The sequence below is a fragment of the Bos grunniens genome, chromosome 23 (genome assembly GCF_055505025.1).
Source record: "Bos grunniens cultivar Pamir isolate PY7600 chromosome 23, Bosgru_T2T1.0, whole genome shotgun sequence".
Classification (NCBI taxonomy): domain Eukaryota; kingdom Metazoa; phylum Chordata; class Mammalia; order Artiodactyla; family Bovidae; genus Bos; species Bos grunniens.
In genome coordinates, this window is record NC_141187.1 from 20653668 (window position 1) to 20674286 (window position 20619).

A 20619-nucleotide genomic window follows, 5' to 3' on the forward strand; every position below is an offset into this window, starting at 1 on the left:
AATGAGGTTCGTGACGTTTTACAGGAGACAGAGATCAAGACCATCCCCATGGAAAAGAAATGCAAAAAAGCAAAATGGCTTTCTGGGGAGGCCTTACCAATAGCTGTGAAAAGAAGGGAAGCGAAAAGCAAAGGTGTGACCAGCTCATCCCAATTTGCCTGGGACTTTTCTGGTTTCAGGGCTATAAGGCTCATGCTCCAGGAAATCCCTGGATTTAGGGCACATTGGGATAGCTGGTCATCCTAGAAGTCCATGCTGGAGAAGGGAGTGTCATCAGCCCCAGTAAGACTAAGAGTGAAGATGGTATGGTTTCCCAGAGGAACCACCAGAAGGGGAAATGGGTTGTGGGCAGCCAAAAAGTCACATCCTCTCCACAAGCGTTTCTGGATTAGGGTCACCTTGGCAACAGGGACCAAATCTAACTTATTTTTGCATCTTTTCTAAAATTTAGCACATTGCCTTCCACTCAGTAGATATGGTAAATTCTAGCAGTTGGTGATGAACAGGGAGGCCTGGCATGTTGCTGTTCATGGGGTCACAAAGAGTCAGACACCACTGAGTGACTGAACTGAACTTAACTTCCACATAGGAGGGCCTCAAAAGAATTTATATTATTTCTTGCATAACTTTATTAAATACTTAAAAAAATTCCTAAAGCATGAAGAATGCCTAATACTAAGTAGTTCATGATGGATAAGACAGAATCACTTTTAACAGGAGCATTCAAAATAGTTTACAATCTTACTTGATTGAGATTATTCAAATGCAGTCCTGCTGAAGATGGAGGGGGTGTGGGGATTCCGTTAAACGAAATTTCAAAATTACTAAAGTACTATGATTTCTAAGGTCATTTCCTCCTCATATTTAAGAGAAAACTGTATTATGTTGTCTTTACATTAACATCTAAAGTATATTAACAAGTGAAACTTAAAATAGTGACTTGAAATTTGATTCATCAGTTTCAGCTTTGTCATTAAATCAGACCGAGCAGTGGACAGGAACTTTTTTCTTGGGGGATGGTATGGTTTTTCTTCTGAAACTTTTTTCCCTGTAACTTCTGACCCCTTCCTGCCAGCAATGAGTGATGCACCATTATTAGGAACTTAAAAGAGAAATAACTGCATGAAGAGCTATGTCTTTGATTTTGAAAACAGGGTAAATTATTTTAAATATTTTGCATTAATGAATAAAGGAAATCAACACTGAACATTTATTGGAAGGAATGATGCTGAAGCTCCAGTACTTTGGCCACCTCTTAAGAAGTGCCAACTCACTGGAAAAGACACTGAAGCTGGGAAAGACTGAAGGCAGGGGGAGAAGAGGGCAACAGAGGATAAGATGGTTGGATGGCATCTCGGACTCAACAGACATGAATTTGGGCAAGCTCTGGGAGATGGTGAAGGACAGAGAAGCCTGGTGTGCTGCAGTCCATGGGGTTACAAAGAGTCGGATATGACTGAGAGAATGAACAGCAATGAATAAACAATAAATCTGGTGTCTAGTTAATGGGAGGGAAAAGAGATACTGCCTCTAACAGGCTGCTTCCAAACCTGCCATTGGCCATGGAAGCAAAGACTCTAGTTGTAATTGTTTTGTGTGTATTGAGCCAAGTCAGTTCTCTTTGGGGCACCACAGTCACTTGCACACAATGGATGTATACTGTAGCTCCTAGCTCATTTCAGTCTCCAACACAAAAAGGGTCTAAACTGTATCCCTATTGCTAAGATTTATATACAATTCTTTTTTCAAAAGGTGAGCTGAAAGAATATTATACATGTGTTTTTAGTTGCTTTAGTGGTGTCCAACTCTCTGCAACCCCACAGACTAGCCCGCCAGGCTCCTCTGTCCATGGAACTCTCTAGGCAAGAATACTGGAGGGGGTTGCCCTGTCCTCCTTTGTGGATCTTCCAGATCCAGAGATGGAACCCAAGCCTCCTACATCTCCTGAATTTGCAGGTGGATTCTTCACCACTGAGCCACCTGGGAAGCCCGGAAGTGTATTATAAATGAATGCTATTCTTTTGCCTACCTAAATAAAGCAATATGTTAAAAAAAATCACATTGGAAATGGAAAATTTGTTGCGGTTGTGTTTCCTGTTATTATGATAAATGATCTTCAACTTTCCTATAGTGAACTCTTTTGGTGGCCTTTCTAACACCCACTCCACCTCACTCCCGTTGACACAAGTGGTGCAGACTGGGAAAGAGAACTCAGCTCATAAGTGCAGACTGAATTGGTCTGCTGGGAATTTCATATTCCTTGCTGGCCTAGGTTTGGGCAAATAAAACAATTCTAATCAAAGTGATCGAAGGAGATGGTTGCTGGAGCCAAAAACAAAAACAAACAAACAAAAAAACCCCCTAGAAGTCACTTCTGTTGCTTGGTAGAAGTGAAAAATGAACCATATGATCTCTGCTGCCACTGTTATCTTTACCACTAGAGGAACCAGAAGCCAAGTCTGTTAATAGGCACGTGAGGAAGGAACTCAAGATATGGTGATATTGTTGAGCTGCTAATTCAACCAGTTCTGAAGCCTGTCCTACCTCTGAACTTCCTGTTTTGTGAGATCAGGAATATCCTTATTATTTAAGCCCAACTGAAATAGGCTTTCATTTGCAGTTGAAATAGTAAATATTTGTAGGATAACATTTGTCCCTCTGTTCTTGACCACATTATCTTACAGAGGAAAGCAGAGTGCACAGGGATCCCTGATCTGACCCAGTCACAAGGGCAGGGGTGGTGGTAGGGGCAGTGGATGAAGGGAGTCCTTCTCTCCTGATGCTCTTCCAGCTACTGTCTCCATAACCATCTGACCTTTAAGGCAGGCAGTTTGGTTCACTCCTTAAGCAGTCAAGCACCCAGTGAATGAACAAGCAGGATCATACACCCCAAATGACAGAGCACTGAATTCAGCTCAGTTGGGCATCATGTCATTTCCCCCAGAGCTCAGACTTCCCTGAATATTGTTCTGGTCACAGCAATAACAATCACTGACACCATGTGTGTTGAGTACTTTACTTGCTTTATCTCAGTTATCTGACAATGACCCTAAGAGGCTGTAGAAGGGCCCATTTCAGAGATGAGGACACAGAAGCTCAAACAGGTTGAGACACTGGCCCAAGATTGCTCAGCTACTGAGTGAGGATTCAAACTCTGATCTGGCAGATTGTAGGGACTGGTCAACAAGGCCTCTGCCATTCCTTCCAGCTCTGACAGCCCAGGGATCTGAGATGCTTCCATTCAGAGGTGCACAGGCCAGCCTTGAGGTTTGAAACTGGAATTAACTTCTGAAAGTACAAACTAATAATCAACAGAATATATCTAGCCCAAACTGTCTCTGCAGCTGCTTCTGAACTCTGGAGTCTGGGTAATGGTTGTACACTAAAACTCAGACCCACATGTATCTGTCAAAAAGAAATGCCCATTCTCAGTTGGTAGCCATTCCTAGGTCCCTACTGCACGGACTGTGTTTTTTGTAACCTTACTCATAAACTGCCTAGTCAATTCACCTGTTAAGGTGCTTACTTCCCCAGTAACACAGAATTATACTGTTTTGTATCACACTGTATTTATCCCAACTCACAGGAACTGGCTAAAGCTGCTCTAAACTTGTGCTGGGCCCTGAGGCAGCCAAAGCCGTTTTTCCAGTAGATACCTAAGCCTGCAGGAGCCTGGAGTTAACTGGGAGTGAACTGCAAGGGCTGTGCAATAGTCAGAGGCCCTTTCCGGGACTCGCTGCGTTTCAGGTCCCCTGAAGGGCACTCAGCCCTGGGACGCTTAGGGAAAGGGCTTGGGAGGAGAGAAGAACGAACCACTCCTTCCGGACCCTTTTCAGCCCCACCAAAGCCTCTGTCCCCAGGTGGTACCTGAATCTAACCAATCGGAAAGGGAGTTACATCGACCGCGGCTGCGGCATCCAATCCGAGGACCTGTCTCACGCTCCGTCGCCCGCTGGGTTCCCGCAGGCTGGAAACCTGTTCCGCAGTCGCGCGCGGGACGGCCACGAACCCTAGGAGCGTCCCTGGCAGCGCGGGTGTCGCGGAGAAGGGGCTGTTAATTGTGGTGGGGGGAGGGCGCCCCTCTATTGCGCAGGCGCTTCAGGAAGAACTCGGTCGGGCTCCTGCGCCTTCAGGTCTCCGTCGCTCCCCAGACCCACGAGCGTCGGGTTCCGCGCGCTCCCGGTTCCGCGCGCTGCAGAGAAGCGGCGGCAGCGGGTGAGTGTGAGATTCGCGCAGCCAGCGTTCCGGACAGAAATGCCGGACCCTCCCCCGCCCGCCGGGGGCTTTGAAAATAGTGGTCGTGAGATCCCTTATCCCTGATAGCCACACACCTGCCCCGAGGGGACAGTCGCGAGGGACCCCGGAGCGGCCGGGAGGTGCCTGGCTGGCTGGGGGCGGCAGAGGGCGGGGTGGAAAGCGGAAAGGAAATTGAGCGAGTGGGCGCGGCCTGGGCGGGCGGGCAGCGGGGAGAGGGCTGAAGCTGGGTCCGTGGGGAGAGAGGCGGAGGGGGTCGGCCTGACAGCCGTGGAGGCCGTGGAGGCCGAGGGGGCTGGCGGGGCGGGCGTTTCATTGAACCCGAACGCCGTCCAAGGCACAGATCAACCTGCACTGGCCTGAGTATTCGTTGAGAGTCAATGGTCGTGACACAGCCAAATTGAAAAAACGAATTTCCTGGAAAATCTAACAGGAAAGATCCCATCGAAGTGCTTTTTCTCGGCCAGGCACCGTGTTAAGCATTTTACAGTTAAGCTTCCTTTTCCGGGCACAGCATCCCAGTGTACAGATGGAGACAGCCCTGCTCTGAGACTTGAAGCGCAGCTGGTGACCACTAACAGATTCAGTTTTATACCAGCTCTGACCCCACTAGGGTTTTTTGTTTAACCACCCGACCTTCTGGTGACCCAACCCAGAAACCTTGCCAGTACTAAGTCAACTGCTCCTTTTAATATCCGGTTTTCTTTTCTTTCTTCCTTTCCCCCAGAGGTTGTTCTGAGCCCTTTTAAGGAAATTAAATGTATTTAAAAGCAGGGATAAGATAATTTATAGCTAAAATACATAAAATATAAATGTTATGAGCCCCTTAGGGTCTGCAAGGAGCTCATAACAATAAATATATCCTCTTCGCTTTTAAATTAGCTACAAAATACAATTTGGAAGAAATTTTGATGAATACACAGGGGGAGTTATGTAGAAAGTAAAATTAAGTGGAGTTGTTTTGAAGATGCCAGAAATGTGTGTGTATGTATGTGTGTGTGTGTGCTGGAAAATTGAAGAATACTTTAGAAGCCTAGAGTTTCTAAGAAAGTCTTTTAGTGAGTAGCTTTAGTTTTTGTTTAGAATATCAAGAAAATAATAATAGGGAAAACCACCTAAGTTATCTATGTGCATAGACAATACTATTTTCATTTTATTTTAAAACTGATTATAAATACTATTTGTGAAGTATTTAGAGTAAGGCTTTTTATTAGGGAGCAGATGACAGGCTGCTGCTGCTGCTGCCAAGTCGCTTCAGTCGTATCTGACTGTTGGTGATCCCATGGACTACAGCCCACCAGGCTACTCTGTCCATGGGGTTTTCCAAGCAAGAGTACTGGAGTGGACTGGAACCTACCAGGGTCTTTTGTCCATGGGATTCTCCAGGCAAGAATACTGGAGTGGGTTGCCATTTCCTACTACAGGGGGTCTTCCCAACCCAGAGATTGAGCCCAGGTCTCCTGCATTGCAGGCTGATTCTTCACTGTCTGAGTCGCCAGGGAAGCCCCAAAATAACACCATACCCGCTAGCATTTACTCTCCATTTCTCCTCACCCGTTTGCTCCAGGCAAATCTACTTTACGTCTGTATAGATTTGCATATGTAGGCTTTTCATCTAAATAGAATCATACAATAAGTGACCTTTTGTGACTTTCACTTAACACGGCGTTTCAAAGGTTTATCCAAATTGTAGCATGTATTATCACTGCATTCCTTTTTATTGGCAGATAGCATTCCATCGTGTGGATATACCACTTCTTATCTGTTTATCATTTATGGACACTTGAGATGTTTCCACTTTGTGACTCTTACAAATAATGCTGCTGTGACCGTTTGTGTACAAGTTTTATTGTGGACATATATTTTCATTTCTCATAGGCATATGCCTAGTAGTAGAGTTTCCAGGTCATATGGTAACTGTTTAAACTTTTGAGGAACTACCAGAATGTTTTATAAGTGCCTGGACCATTTCCATTTTCATCAGCAGTGTAAAAAATTCTAGTTTCTGTATTTCCTCACCATTACTTGTTATTATCTGTCTGTCTGTCTGTTTTTTATATCTATCCTAGTGGGTATGAAGGGGTATCTCGTGGTGTTTTGCTTTGTATTTCCCTGATTACTGTTGATGTTGAACATACTCATGTGCTTATTTGTCATTTCTATATCTTTGGAAAAAAGTCTTTTCAGCTTCTTTGCTCATTTAAAAAATTAGATTATTTAACTTTTATTGTTGAGTTGTTACAGTTCTTTATATATTCTAGATACAAATTATTTATCAGACATGTGGTTTGCAGATATTTCCTCTTATCCCTTAGGTTGTCATTGCTTCATGGTATCCTTCCAGATGTAAAAGTTTCTAATTTTGGTGAAGTTCAATTTATTTTTGATTATCACTTGTGCTTTTGGTGCTGTATCTAAAACGGCTTTGCCTAACTCAAGGTCATGAAGATTTATCCCTGTATTTTCTTCTAAGAGTTTTATAGTTTTAGCTCTTAACTGTGGTCTGTGATCCATGTTGAGTCAGTTTTGTGCAGGGTATGAGCTGAGGGATACAGAGTTATTCTTTTGCGTGTGGATATCCAGTCGTCTCAGCACCATTTGTTGAATTGTCTTAGCATCCCTCCACTCTTAGAAGCAACCCTACTGGAAAAATTTTAGACATCCTGTGATATTCCGTTTGTAGTGATTCTTCAAAGGGCTTAGCTTTCAAAACAATACTTGATGATGTATGGGTCTCAAGCACACCATTACAGGAAGCTGTGGTGTTGTAGAACAGAAGTCACTCAAGCTCCTGGTTGGTCTTCCAAGATGACAGCCAGGTTCATTGTTTTCTTGTTTTGTCCCTATTTTGAGTATTTTGTATTTGAAAAGTGTAAGCTCTTGTGTTGTTGGTGTTTAGTTGCAAAGTCATATCCAGCTCTTTTTGCAACCTGTGGTCTGTAGCCCGCCAGGCTCCTTCTGTCCATGGAGTTTCTCAGGTGAGAATATTGGAGTGGGTTGCCATTTCCTCCTCCAGGGGCTCTTCCCCAGCCAGGAATGGAACTCACATCTCCTACATTGACAGGCAGATTCTTTACCCTGAGCCACGTGGGGAAGCTCTTGTCCTCTGATATATGGCACATCCATAAATTTTGGTGGTGTTGACTTTAGTTATATTAGATATTTATTGAATTTTTTTTTTTTAATTACCTAAAAGAGTGTTTGGGCAAAGACTTAATGTGTAGGAAGTAGCTTTAAGAGGTTTGGAAACACAGGTTATTACTGAAGAACTGTTATAAGTCACCTACATAAATGATTATTGTCTCTATATTACATCTCAGACAGATTGTGATAGCATTGTGCAGTAAAAGGGAATTAAGGTTGGCAACCCACTCCAGTGTTGTTGCCTGGGAAATTCCATGGACAGAGGAGTCTGGCAGGCTACAGTCCATGGGGTTGCAAAAGAGTCAAACACGACTTAATGACTAACCAACAACAACAATGATTTCTGTAACTCTTTCATAGTAATTTGCATGTGGGTTGGGCCTGGATAATGGAAGGACTTGAATGCCAGGCAGAAGTGAGTGTTGGGACATTCTATATAGGCAGGGGGACTTTGAATACTGATTTTATTAGGGAAATGTCATGAACAGAGCTACAGGGAAGGTTATGTTGGCAGCAGATGTTGGGTAAGAGGAAGATGATTGAGGTAGGAAGATCAGTTAAGAGGCAGAAGGGCTCCAGACAAGAGACGTTGAGGACTTGAAGAAGTATAGCATCTGTGGAAAGTCACTCTACATCACATACCGTATTTTCTTAGGACCAAAGAAGATAGAGACTGAAGGCAGGGAGATTTGTTTGGGGAGAGCTGTTTTTGTAATCAGTAGATTATTAAAAAAATAATAAAAAGTCAGGGAGTTCTCTGAGCCTGGGGAATGAGGTAAAGCAGTTAAGTGGCCTCTCGGTGTCTGAAGGGGATAGGTTCTAGGAGCCCCAGATCAGATCAGATCAGTCGCTCAGTCGTGTCCGATTCTTTGCGACCCCATGAATCGCAGCATACCAGGCCTCCCTGGACATCACCAACTCCCGGAGTTCACTCAGACACGTGTCCATCGAGTCAGTGATGCCATCCAGCCATCTCATCCTCTGTCATCCCCTTCTCCTCTTGCCCCAATCCCTCCCAGCATCAGAGTCTTTTCCAATGAGTCAACTCTTTGCATGAGATGGCCAAAGTACTGGAGTTTCAGCTTTAGCATCATTCCTTCCAAAGAAATCCCAGGGCTGATCTCCTTCAGAATGGACTGGTTGGATCTCCTTGCAGTCCAAGGGACTCTCAAGAGTCTTCTTCAACACCACAGTTCAAAAGCATCAATTCTTCGGCGCTCAGCCTTCTTCACAGTCCAACTCTCACATCCATACATGACCACGGAAAAACCATAGCCTTGACTAGACGAACCTTTGTTGGCAAAGTAATGTCTCTGCTTTTCAATATGCTATCTAGGTTGGTCATAACATTCCTTCCAAGGAGTAAGCATCTTTTAATTTCACCACTGCAGTCACCATCTGCAGTGATTTTGGAGCCCAGAAAAATAAAGTCTGACACTGTTTCCACTGTTTCCCCATCTATTTCCCATGAAGTGATGGGACCGGATGCCATGATCTTCGTTTTCTGAATGTTGAGCTTTAAGCCAACTTTTTCACTCTCCACTTTCACCTTCATCAAGAGGCTTTTTAGTTCCTCTTCACTTTCTGCAATAAGGGTGGTGTCATCTGCATATCTGAGGTTTATTGATATTTCTCCCGGCAATCTTGATTCCAGCTTGTGTTTCTTCCAGTCCAGCGTTTCTCATGATGTACTCTGCATAGAAGTTAAATAAACAGAGTGACAATATACAGCCTTGATGTACTCCTTTTCCTATTTGGAACCAGTCTGTTGTTCCATGTCCAGTTCTAACTGTTGCTTCCTGACCTGCATACAAATTTCTCAAGAGGCAGATCAGGTGGTCTGGTATTCCCATCTCTTTCAGAATTTTCCAGTTTATTGTGATCCACACAGTCAAAGGCTTTGGCATAGTCAATAAAGCAGAAATAGATGTTTTTCTGGAACTCTCTTGCTTTTTCCATGATCCAGCGGATGTTGGCAGTTTGATCTCTGGTTCCTCTGCCTTTTCCAAAACCAGCTTGAACATCAGGAAGTTCACGGTTTATGTATTGCTGAAGCCTGGCTTGGAGAATTTTGAGCATTACTTTACTAGCGTGTGAGATGAGTGCAATGGTGCGGTAGTTTGAGCATTCTTTGGCATTGCCTTTCTTTGGGTTTGGAATGAAAACTGACCTTTTCCAGTCCTGTGGCCACTGCTGAGTTTTCCAAATTTGCTGGCATATTGAGTGCAGCACTTTCACAGCATCATCTTTCAGGATTTGGAATAGCTCAACTGGAATTCCATCACCTCCACTAGCTTTGTTTGTAGTGATGCTTTCTAAGGCCCACTTGACTTCACATTCCAGGATGTCTGGCTCTAGGTCAGTGATCACACCATTGTGATTATCTGGGAGCCCCAGTAGGTACCAAAATCCACAGATGCTCAAGTCTCTTATATAAAAGGGCTTGGTGCAGTGAATACAGTTGGCCGTCTGGGTTTTCCATTCATGACTGGTTGGATTCATGCATGTAAAAACCTGTGAATATGGAGGGCCAGCTGTTAAGTCTTTGACGGTAGAAAGGAAGTCTAAAAGGGATGTGGTGATGAAATGCATTTCAACAGCTGTTGCTTTTCTTCCGAAGTTACTGTGGCATCCAAGGGCCTAGACTTTGTCTCTTCGCCTCCTCTGAATACTGAGCAGGTTCAGAGTGAGGTGGGGCCTTTTTTCTCAAATAATATATATTTCTTATTCCTCTTTGGAAAGTGTTAGTTTCTCAGTTGTATCCAACTCTTTGTGACCTCATGGACTGTAGCCCACCAGGCTCTTTTGTCCATCAAATTCTCCAGGCAAAAGTACTAGAGTGGGTTGCCATTTCCTTCTCCAGGGGATCTTCCCAACCCAGGGGTCAAACCTGGGTCTCATGCCTTGCAGGCAGATTCTTTACCATCTGAGCTACCATGGAAACTCCCTACTCCCCTTTTGCATGCCAATATTTTTCAGTAGGAACTGATGTTGAGCCAGTACGATAGAAATTCTACACCCTAATTTCTGAGGATTAAAAGGAACGATAGGGTACTAGCCATTAAACCAGAAAAATAATCTTCTTCTCTGGAGCTTCTGAACGTTTGGCAGAAAATGTTATTTCTGTTTTGTGTAAAAGGATTGTTTTTATTTCTTCATTTGTTCTTATTAAGCCTTTAGAATAATTTCTGCTCTTGCAGACAAGCAAGGCAGTCAAATTTGTGTGAAGTATAAGAATGGCCCATACCCCCTTCAGAGCATGAAAATGAGGCAGGACATATAATTCAACAAGTAAAGGCAATTTTGTTTCTCCCACTTTAGCTTTATTCAGTTACCTTTCAGTAAGTGACAGCATTTGATTTTTAAGTTGATGTATGTAAATCTGGTGTATAAACAGTTTTTAAATGTTGGTTTTCGTTTCCTGATGGCTCAGCTTTGGAAATCGAATCCAAATCAAGCAGCATGACTACTTAGGAATTGTTTGTTTTTTATCTTAGGAACCCTGCTACCCGCTTCAGCACGTTCACTATGAAGTTACTGTTGATGCTTTTGTTTTCGGGACTTATGACTGGTTGTAGAGGGAACTCTTCCTCTGCTTCACCACCTAAGTTACTGCTGGTATCCTTTGATGGCTTCAGAGCTGACTATCTGCAGAACTATGAATTTCCTCATCTCCAGAATTTTATCAAAGAAGGTGTCTTGGTAGAGCAGGTTAAAAACGTCTTTATCACGAAAACGTTTCCAAACCACTACAGCATCGTGACGGGCCTGTATGAAGAAAGCCATGGCATCGTGGCTAATTCCATGTATGACGTCAACACAAAGAAACATTTTTCTGACCACAATGACAAGGACCCGTTTTGGTGGAATGAGGCAGTCCCCATCTGGGTGACCAATCAGCTTCAGGACAACAGATCGAGTGCTGCTGCTATGTGGCCCGGTACCGACGTGCCCATTCACAATAGCACGCCGTCCTATTTCATGAACTACAGCCCCTCGGTGTCATTTAGGGAAAGGCTCGGTAATGTCACCACATGGCTGAGCAGTTCGAACCCACCAGTGACCTTTGCGACACTCTATTGGGAGGAACCAGACGCTAGCGGCCACAAATACGGCCCCGAAGATAAAGAAAACATGCGCCGAGTGCTGGAAGAAATAGATGAACACATTGGTGAGCTGGTTCACAGACTCAAGGTGTTAGGACTGTGGGAAAGTCTTAATGTGATCATTACAAGTGATCACGGGATGACCCAGTGTTCTAAAGACAGGGTGATAAACTTGGATGGCTGCCTCGACCCCTCGTACTACACTCTTATAGACTTGACCCCAGTTGCTGCGATACTTCCCAAAATAAGTAAGTAAACTTTTAACCAAGGAATATTTCAGTGGGTCAGTTGATTGAGGAGGGAGGGTTTTGTAAAAAGAATGGAGCTTGGATTTTATGTGGTTCACCACCATACACTCTTATACTCACTCAGAGTTAGGACTGTGTTTTTCCTGTGATGTTTTTCTTAGGCCGTTTAGGTTCAAAAGGATATTTTCTTTGCTTTTTGATATATTTCTTTTATGTTTATCTTTTTATTGAAGTGTAAGTGTACATCAAAGTGACTCATATATATATATATAGTTTTGTGTGAGATATACCTAATAATTTTCATCTACTGATCTTAGAATTAATAGTTAGTAGTAGTATGTAATTAGTTTATGTTTACTTAGGAAGCTAGATGTGAAATTTGCCCCCTTTGTATAAAAGTCTACCCGGGATAATCACAAAATGAAAAGACAGATATGTGAATGCGTGAAAGGGGTGTGTGCGGGTGTGCACGTGCACTTGTGTGCACCCAGCACTGTTACATTAGTATTATTGCCCTGTTTTTTTTTTTTAATGATTAATAGGAATTAATAGATAACATTGTTCAGGGCTTATTTCCAGTTATTCTAGTTAGAAATATTGTTTCCTTATCAGTCAACATGACCTTTTTCCTTTGCTGTTTCCTTTTCTTCCAGATAAAACAAAGGTTTATAGCAAACTGAAAGTCTGTGACCCTCACATGAATGTTTATCTCAAAGAAGACATTCCTGCCAGGTTTCACTATCAACATAGTGATCGAATTCAGCCTATTATTTTGGTTGCTGATGAAGGCTGGACAATTGTGCTAAATAAGTCATCATTAAAATGTAAGTATTTATTTAGGATTTTTCTTCTCTGTCCTTGGGATAAATCACATGTTGTGACATTCTTCCACTAACAAGGTACTTTGATTTAGAGATGTTGACACAATGTAATTAGTTTGATTTTCAATTAGATGATTCTCAGGTTTCCATTTGAGAACAATTTTTAGAAACCATAGTTTGATCCTTATATTAGAAGGTTGGGTGATCTTAAGGGTGAAGGAGTAGTTTTACTTTTTTGTTACCAAAATTGCAGTGACTGTGAGTAACTTTCAGGAATTGTTCTCTTGATTTGTAAAAATAAGAGAGTAGGAAGAAGCAAAGAAAATAAAAGAAAAGTCAAGAAACAAAGGGAGAGAGATTAACTAGTTCAAATTCCTTTTTCTTTTTTAGTGTTAAAAAAAATGTGTCCAAGTTTTCCCCCATGATGAAATAATATACCTGAGTGCTACTGCTATTTAGAACACCGAGCAAGAACCAGAAAGTATACAAACAAAAATCTACCAAGTAAACAAAGCAGAATCTTGCCTCAAACTGAGGAAATGTTTAAGGGAGAATTAAGAGGTCTCCCCTGAACTGAAGCTTATTTACTTCTTTGTTAAATTCAATTTGAATGCATTTTTTTAAAATCTGATTTTATAGACCATAGCAGGGGTCATAAAATTCTTCTGTAAAGGGCCAGATAGTAAATATTTCAGTCTTTGTGGGCCAGCTGGTCTCTGTCTCAACTACTCAGTCCTGCCTTACAGTGGGAAAGCAGCCACAGACAATACCTAAATAAACTGATGTAGGGTGTCCAGTGAAACTCCCTTTACAGAAACAGGCAGAGGGCTGCATTTGACCAGCCTCTGTCATCTGCCAATCTCTGATCTATAGCAGTTCAGATGTGTCAGGCAAGGATAAAACTGAAGGCCGTTAGAATTTATGTATTATTAATGCTTACCTTGAAAGTGAAAGTCACTCAGTCGTCTCTCACTCTTTGTGACCCCATGGACTGTAGCACACCAGATTCCTCTGTACATGGAATTCTCCAAGCAAGAATACTGGAGTGAGTAGCCATTCCCTTCTCCAGGGGATCTTCCTCACCCAGGGATGGAACCCAGGTCTCCTGCATTGGAGGCGGATTCTTTACCAGCTGAGTCACCAGGGAAGCCCACAAATACTGGAGTGGGTAGCCTATCCCTTCTCCAGGGGATCTTCCCAACCCAGGAATTGAACTCAGGTCTCCTGCATTGTAGGCAGATTCCTTACCAGCTGCGCTACCAGGGAAGCCCATAATATTTATCCTTATATACTCATTATTGAAAACTTGTAAAATACAGAAAAGTTCAGAAAAGAAAACAAAAACTATTCATACTTCTTCAATACAGAAGCATAGACAGATGTTAATTGTGGGCGTTTGCCCCCCTCTAATCTTTTCCTGTTACATACACTGCATATTTTTATTATTAAATCATATGGTTTATGGTATCATTTACAATCATACTCATTTATATTATTGAAATCATAATATCTATATATATCATTATATTCTGCTATTTTTTGTACTGGTCACAGCATTATTTTTATTATGAAATATTTCAAACATAGAATTAAAGAATGATATATTAAATAAAGAAGTAAAGAATGATATAGCAAACACTGATAGAGTCATCATTCAGTCACCTGAACCTCGCATGGAAGTGGGAGCTTGTCAAATGTGTGCTTTGTTGTTCGGTCGTGTCCAGCTCTCTGTGACCCCGTGGAATGTAGCCCACCAGGTACCACTGTCCATGGGGATTCTCCAGGCAAGAGCACTGGAGTGGGCTGCCAGGCACTTCTCCAGGGAGTTCCAGGGAATCTTCCCAACCCAGGGATCAAACCCAGGTCTCCCACATTGTAGGCAGATTCTTTACCATTGCTAAGTCATGTCCCACTCTTGTGACCCCATGGACTATGCCTGCCACGTTCCTCTGTCCATGGGATTCTCCAGGCAAGAATACTGGAGTGGGTTGCCATTCCTTTCTCCTTGTTAAATATAACTGATGCATATTAAAAGGCAGTATTTTAAAAAAATAAAGTTGATAGTTGAGAGTCTTATTTTGGAGTGATATCTGGGACCATCAGGTTTTTCTTTGACTTTTACTGGAATTACACATTGGAGTCATCTGGTTAGATGTCACATTCAAGGCAAGAATCCCTCCTGTAATGTTTTCAGTCCCCTGACCCTCTGGACATTGAGGTATCCTTTAGCTGTTGGTAAACCAATGGTGTGGGCTTCCCGGGTGGTACTAGTGGTAAAGAACCCACCTGCCAATGCAGGAGACATAAGAGACACGGGTTCAATCGCTGGATGGGGAAGATCCCCTGGAGGAGGGCATGGCAGTCCACTCCAGTATTCTTGCCTGAAGAATCCCATGGGCAGAGGAGCCTGGTGGGCAGCATTCCATAGGGTTGCAGAGTCGGATACAGCTGAAGTGACTTAGCACACATGCATCCGTGATGTATTCCACATTCTGCGTCTTGTCCAGGGGCAGCTGACAGAGGTCAGGCTGCTGGCTCACTTCCTCCCCACTCACTGCTTTACTCGCTTCTGCTCCCCTAGTTACTCAGAACCTCAACCCAACCACTCTCTCAATCACTGGTGCTCTTTGCAGGGGCTTTTTGCAAACAGTGTCGGATGCTGACAGGTGAAGTGCTTGGGGCTAGGACTGAGAACTGTGGGGTCGCACAGAGTCGGACACGACTGATGCGACTTAGCAGCAGCAGCAGCAGGACTGAGAAACCCATCAGTCTGAGAGAAGGTTTTAAAATGTGAGGTCATGACCAGCTGGGAAAAAGGAGGGGTGTATGTGCAAAATACAGGAGGTGGCTGAATTGAAGAAAATAGATAATTTTTTTTCTAGCCCCTGTTTGGCCCAGCTGATCAGAATTTCAATGGATGGGAATTAAACTGATAAGAATCCAGTGTATTTACACTAGAAACAGGCTATTTCATAATAGCAGGGCTGATCTTGTTTACTAACATCATCTTCTTTTCCAGTAGGTGACCACGGTTACGATAATTCTCTGCCTAGTATGAATCCGTTTCTAGCTGCCCATGGTCCTGCATTTCACAAAGGCTACAAACACAGCAGCATTAATACAGTGGATATTTATCCAATGATGTGCCACATCCTGGGATTGAAGCCACATCCCAACAATGGAACCTTTGGTCACACCAAGTGTCTGTTAGTGGACCAGTGGTGCATTGACCTCCCAGAAGCCATTGGAATTGTTATCGGGGCGCTCCTGGTCTTGACCACGCTGACCTGCCTCATCATTATCATGCAGAACAGAGTCTCCGGGCCCCGGCCATTTTCCCGACTTCAGCTCCAAGAAGATGATGATGATCCGTTGATTGGGTAACACGTGCCGGGCTTTATACAAGGTGGCTTTAAGTAGGGCACACCCAAGGAATGGTGTTACAACTATGAAAACATATGCTTCGAAAGAACTTGGGCCAGGCATGCTACAATTATTTTGTCTTTTCTTGTGTTTTGCTGCATTAGCTAATACAAAAAAATTCTGATCGTAGGGAAAATTGCTAGTAAATCATTAGTTAGCACCAACTGTTTCTCTGACAAGAAACTTGTTTTGAGAATAATACTGCCTTTGCTCCCTCCTCCCTTTTTTTTTTTTTTGGCAATGAAGATTAGACACATCTTGAGATGAAAATATACTAAAATTTAGTGCGTGTGCATTTCAAATAAATTTTTATATTTGTAAATTATACAACAAAAATCTTTGTAAAGTGTGTGGATTTTGTGTATAAGGGAAGAAAAGTTTCCTATATTTTTATATGTACCTTTAATAGAGTTTGTATCCCAAGTAAACCCTTGAGGTAGGAAAATTCTCTGTGATGGTTAATAAAATGGATTACGAGGCAGAAAAGATCTAGCATATGAAGAAACTATTTCAAGAAAAGCTACTGTAAAAAACAAGCAAAAGCCCCATGATAACAAGATTGAGTCTTTGTGTGTCTCTGTTAAGACCCTTAAGCTATTAAAACCTCAAAAGGTTTATCTTTAGAAGAGTATTGCTAAGAGGAAATTAAGAAAATAGAGGAAAGTGCTTTTCTCACTTTATGCTTAATGCCTTTGTGTAAGTTATTTAGTTTGTGTGTGTGTGTGTGTGTGCGCGCGCACGTGCGCCAGGGTGTTGCCTGCTTGGGTGTACAGACTTCGTGTAACTTACAGGAGGTGGTGAGATGTGAGTGACCTGGAGACAGACCCTCACTAACCCATAAAACACAGATCTCAGGAAAGGTTATAATTGCACTTCACATTCATGTAGTTCCTTCTAACTCACAAGTTAAATTCATAATTTTTAAAACCTTGTGAATTTTTGTTAGCATTTTTAACATTCTTACGCTATTACAACCAGAGGTCTCCAAGTACTGCAGAGAAATTTATGACCTGACTACAAATCTGGCTCTGATTGGGTCAGAATGAGATTTTTCTGTTTGCCTTTGGGAATTTTATGCCTTACTTTTTAGGCAATAGTGTAGCTAAATTTAAAATGAAATTTAATATCTTTTGATCTTCTATATTAATCATATGTTAAGTAACTGAATAAACTCTCAGAACTCTGTTAACCTTTAGTAGCCTGAATTCTGCCTTTGCTTTTTTCTCCCATATCTGGTTCATAAAAGTAACCACTCTGCTCATAATTTTTTTTAGCATACTTGTTCAGAGCCGACCATATGTTGTTATAACTGCCATCCTAGCTTTGCAAAGTGTACCTTCTAAGAATCAAAATCAATAGGAAGAGACTGAATTGTAGCAGATGAGATTTTATACACTAGAGGAAAAATTGGGTTCAAGAACCATTCATCAGGAGCTGAGGCAAGCAATTAATATTACTAGTGTGATCTTTAAAGTAATATCACTAGTGTGATCTTTAAAATTTTATTACTAGTGTGATATTTAAAGTTTTGACGACAGAAAATAAGCTGGATAACAGTTTTACAGATACAAAAATAATGGAGGGTAACTCTGCAGCCCAGTGAAATGTTGATGATCTGTGGTGGTCAGGAACAATGGTGCCAGTCGTCAAACCCAGAATTCATCCTTTGGTCACTGCTTGCTAATCTCCCGATCCTGGTATTTGGTGCCTGTTGTTCCACGGGTTCTTGAGAATCATTTCCACACCCTGCATGAATTGTCCGGGCATGCAGTCATAAAGTGACTGTGTTAAAAACAGCATAGTAAATAAACCAAACCACCAGGACTTATTTTGCTTTTTGACAGATTTTTATTTCTGATGTTTTTTCCTCACATAAAAGTTATCCTAAAGGTTAATAGTTGATCTGAATAAATAATAGAAAAATTTCTTTCTACTTCAATTCCCATTAAAAAAAAAAAAAAGCACAGAAGAACTGTCACATTTAAAGCAGTGAGGATTTTTTGAAATGTCTCAAGCGCTGAGTGAGTTGAGCTTGGTCCTTGCAGTGGTGTGAGCTTTATTGGCTGTATTGGTGTGATTGGTGGAAATGGACCCATCGCAGCCAGCATGTGAGGAGACTTTATAGAGGATGGAATGGGAAGGGCTGCCCCTTCAGGGTCTCAACCCTCTGAACAAAAGACCTATTTGTCTTGTTCTTCATTCCATTCTGAAAATATGGACTAGAATTAAAACTGTAGATGTTTTATGTATATGTTGGTGGGACAAAAAGAGTATTTATTTAATAATCAAAGAGATGTTTATATATTATTGTATTGAACTTTATATTAATTCATCTGTATCTTTAAAAAATGATCACTTAAAGCCAGTGATCTCCTCTAATACACTGAGAAATATTTCGGTAAAGCCAGCCTTCTTCACTTGTTGCGCATTTTGTTAAATCATTGTTAACATGCTTCTCTATTTTCTGAGTTGTAGGAAGTATTTGGCTCCAGGAAAGATTTAACTGTTTATGACAACCATACTCAAAGGTAATAGGAAAACTTTTTAATAACGGTTTTTCAGTGAATGAGTTCAGAATAAGTACATGTTCTTATAATGTAGGGACAGTTCTGCCGCTCTCATTAATGTGCAAGTCCTTCTGGTAAAGAGCAATAGCATACAAAGTATTTCAGTGCTCTGTACCGCTGCCTTTGTGTTACTGTTCCATTAAGCTTGGTGTAAGGATTTAAAGATGAATTCTTGGAACAGTAAATGATTAAAAAGGCCTTTGCCTTGTTCTTGGGTGTTTTTTCTTCTCTTGCCCATGTCTGGTAAACTTTAAAGATGGTTGTATTTAATTTCTTTTATTTGAAGGATTTTACTTCATTGTGAATATATAAAGCTACAAATGAAGGATAAAGATGACATGAGAAGTCTGTAATTTATTGTAGATTCTTAAAATACTGTGTAAATAAAATGACATGAGTGTGTTTTAAAGAAGTTTATGTGTAGTGCCTTAAGTTAAAATATATTTTGACTATATTGTTTGAATTCAAAGCTATGACTTTGCCTATTATTTTAAAATTTTATGTGAATAAAATAAAATGTTACCAAAACATTTTAATTGTAATGATTAAATATGTGATGTCCTTGATGATTTTTTAATTTGTCAACTTCTTTCAAAATATGCATACTATGATAGATGTTAACATGACTTAGTGATACTGCAAAATTCACTTAGGCATTCATTACAATCTTTTTAAAACTGGGATTAAGTGTGTAACATTAACCATATTTTAAAGCAGTGTATAAATATACACTGTATAAATATAGTATAAATATGCAATCCAACATAAGGACATCATTGGAAAGATAGCCAAGATAAATTTTGCAGTTTCTAGAACTATAATTTACTGACTTACAGTAGAAAGGAAGAAGTTTCAAAACCTGGTTACAAAACACCAGGGGTGAGGGTGATGACAGTATTGAAACTTTGTTTTGTACATAACTAGAGTGGAGAAGGCGATGGCACCCACTCCAGTACTCTTGCCTGGAAAATCCCACGGACTGGGGAGCCTGGTGGGCTGCAGTCCATGGGATCTCGAGGAGTCGGGACACGACTGAGCGACTTTGCTTTCACTTTTCACTTTCATGCATTGGAGAAGGAAATGGCAACCCACTCCAGTGTTCTTGCCTGGAGAATCCCAGGGACGGGGGAGCCTGGTGGGCTGCCGTCTATGGGGTCGCACAGAGTCGGACATGACTGAAGTGACTTAGCAGCAGCAGCAGCAGGTGCTTCCCAGGTGGCTCAGTGGTGAAGAAGCTGCCTGCCAATGCAGGAAACCGGGTTTGGTCCCTGAGTCGGAAAGATCCCCTGAAGGAAATGGCAACCCACTCCAGTATTTCTTGCCTGGAGAAGCCCACAGGCAGAGGAACCTGGTGGGCTAAAGTCCATGAGATCACAAAAGAGTCTGACACACCTTAATGACTAAATGACCAACAGAGTATTTAATGTCTTTTCTAAAATATATTCAACAAAGCTTCCTCTAATAGAGCAGTGTTTTTTTCTGACAATCATTGAATACTGCTAGGGACTGTGGGAAAAACAAATAAAAAAGTACTTTCTTTACTTTGAAGAGTTCTGTGGCATTTCAAAAGTGGTAACACCTTTATACCAACAAAATACTTTTGTCCACTCATGGTTTACCTCTTGGGCTGAGATCCTTGAATCCAGAACCAGTTCCCAGACTTGTGCTTCCTGAAGTTTGAATTCCAGATGCATTGAATAAAATTGATTCCAATAGAGAATGAAAACTAAGACCAATTTCTTTATTAAAGATTGGGAAAGTTATGAACTGTTCTACAAAAAAGTTTCAGGCCCAAAATCCAGTCATCTTTCTTAGTGCCTCTTCATTGCCTTTGATTATCAATGTTACATTAGCTTCATAAAACTAGTGTTTTAGAAAAAAACCTGCATGAGTTTTTAAGGTGAATATAACATTGGTATCAAACATGATAAAAAATAGCATAAAAAAAAGAAAACTACAGATTTGCAAAGCTATGTTTTTTCCAGTAGTCATGTACAGATGTGAGAGTTGGACCGTAAAGAAGGATGCTGCTGCTGCTAAAAAAGGATGAGCGCTA

The 20619-nt window shown here is 41.6% G+C and overlaps 1 protein-coding gene and 1 long non-coding RNA gene across 3 annotated transcripts; one reads left to right on the plus strand and one right to left on the minus strand.

Annotated features, from left to right (window-relative positions):
• Positions 1-3002: 3002 nt before the first annotated feature.
• On the minus strand, positions 3003-4131 carry LOC147346890 (uncharacterized). Its single transcript, XR_015153260.1, has 2 exons — positions 3868-4131; positions 3003-3288 (listed from the first exon to the last, which is right to left on the minus strand). It is a non-coding gene; the product is annotated as an uncharacterized LOC147346890 (long non-coding RNA).
• On the plus strand, positions 3983-19093 carry ENPP4 (ectonucleotide pyrophosphatase/phosphodiesterase 4). Of its 2 annotated transcripts, none has more exons than XM_086371973.1 (4): positions 3983-4215; positions 10896-11752; positions 12406-12576; positions 15593-19093. In XM_086371973.1, exons 2-4 carry the CDS (start codon positions 10927-10929, stop codon positions 15955-15957), a joined length of 1362 nt encoding a protein of 453 aa, XP_086228099.1. In that variant the 5' UTR covers positions 3983-4215; positions 10896-10926; the 3' UTR covers positions 15958-19093. The 2 variants fall into 2 exon arrangements, with proteins under 2 accessions (XP_086228099.1, XP_086228100.1); XM_086371974.1 differs by having other exon boundaries at positions 4208-4376.
• Positions 19094-20619: the final 1526 nt, after the last annotated feature.

Excerpts from the sequence above, each read along its gene's own strand:
- ENPP4 (XM_086371973.1), top strand. The coding sequence starts at position 10,927 with ATGAAGTTACTGTTGATGCTTTTGTTTTCGGGACTTATGACTGGTTGT. Across the intron at positions 11,753-12,405 it reads TGCGATACTTCCCAAAATAA|ATAAAACAAAGGTTTATAGC; the intron begins GTAAGTAAACTT and ends CTTTTCTTCCAG. Across the intron at positions 12,577-15,592 it reads AAATAAGTCATCATTAAAAT|TAGGTGACCACGGTTACGAT; the intron begins GTAAGTATTTAT and ends CTTCTTTTCCAG.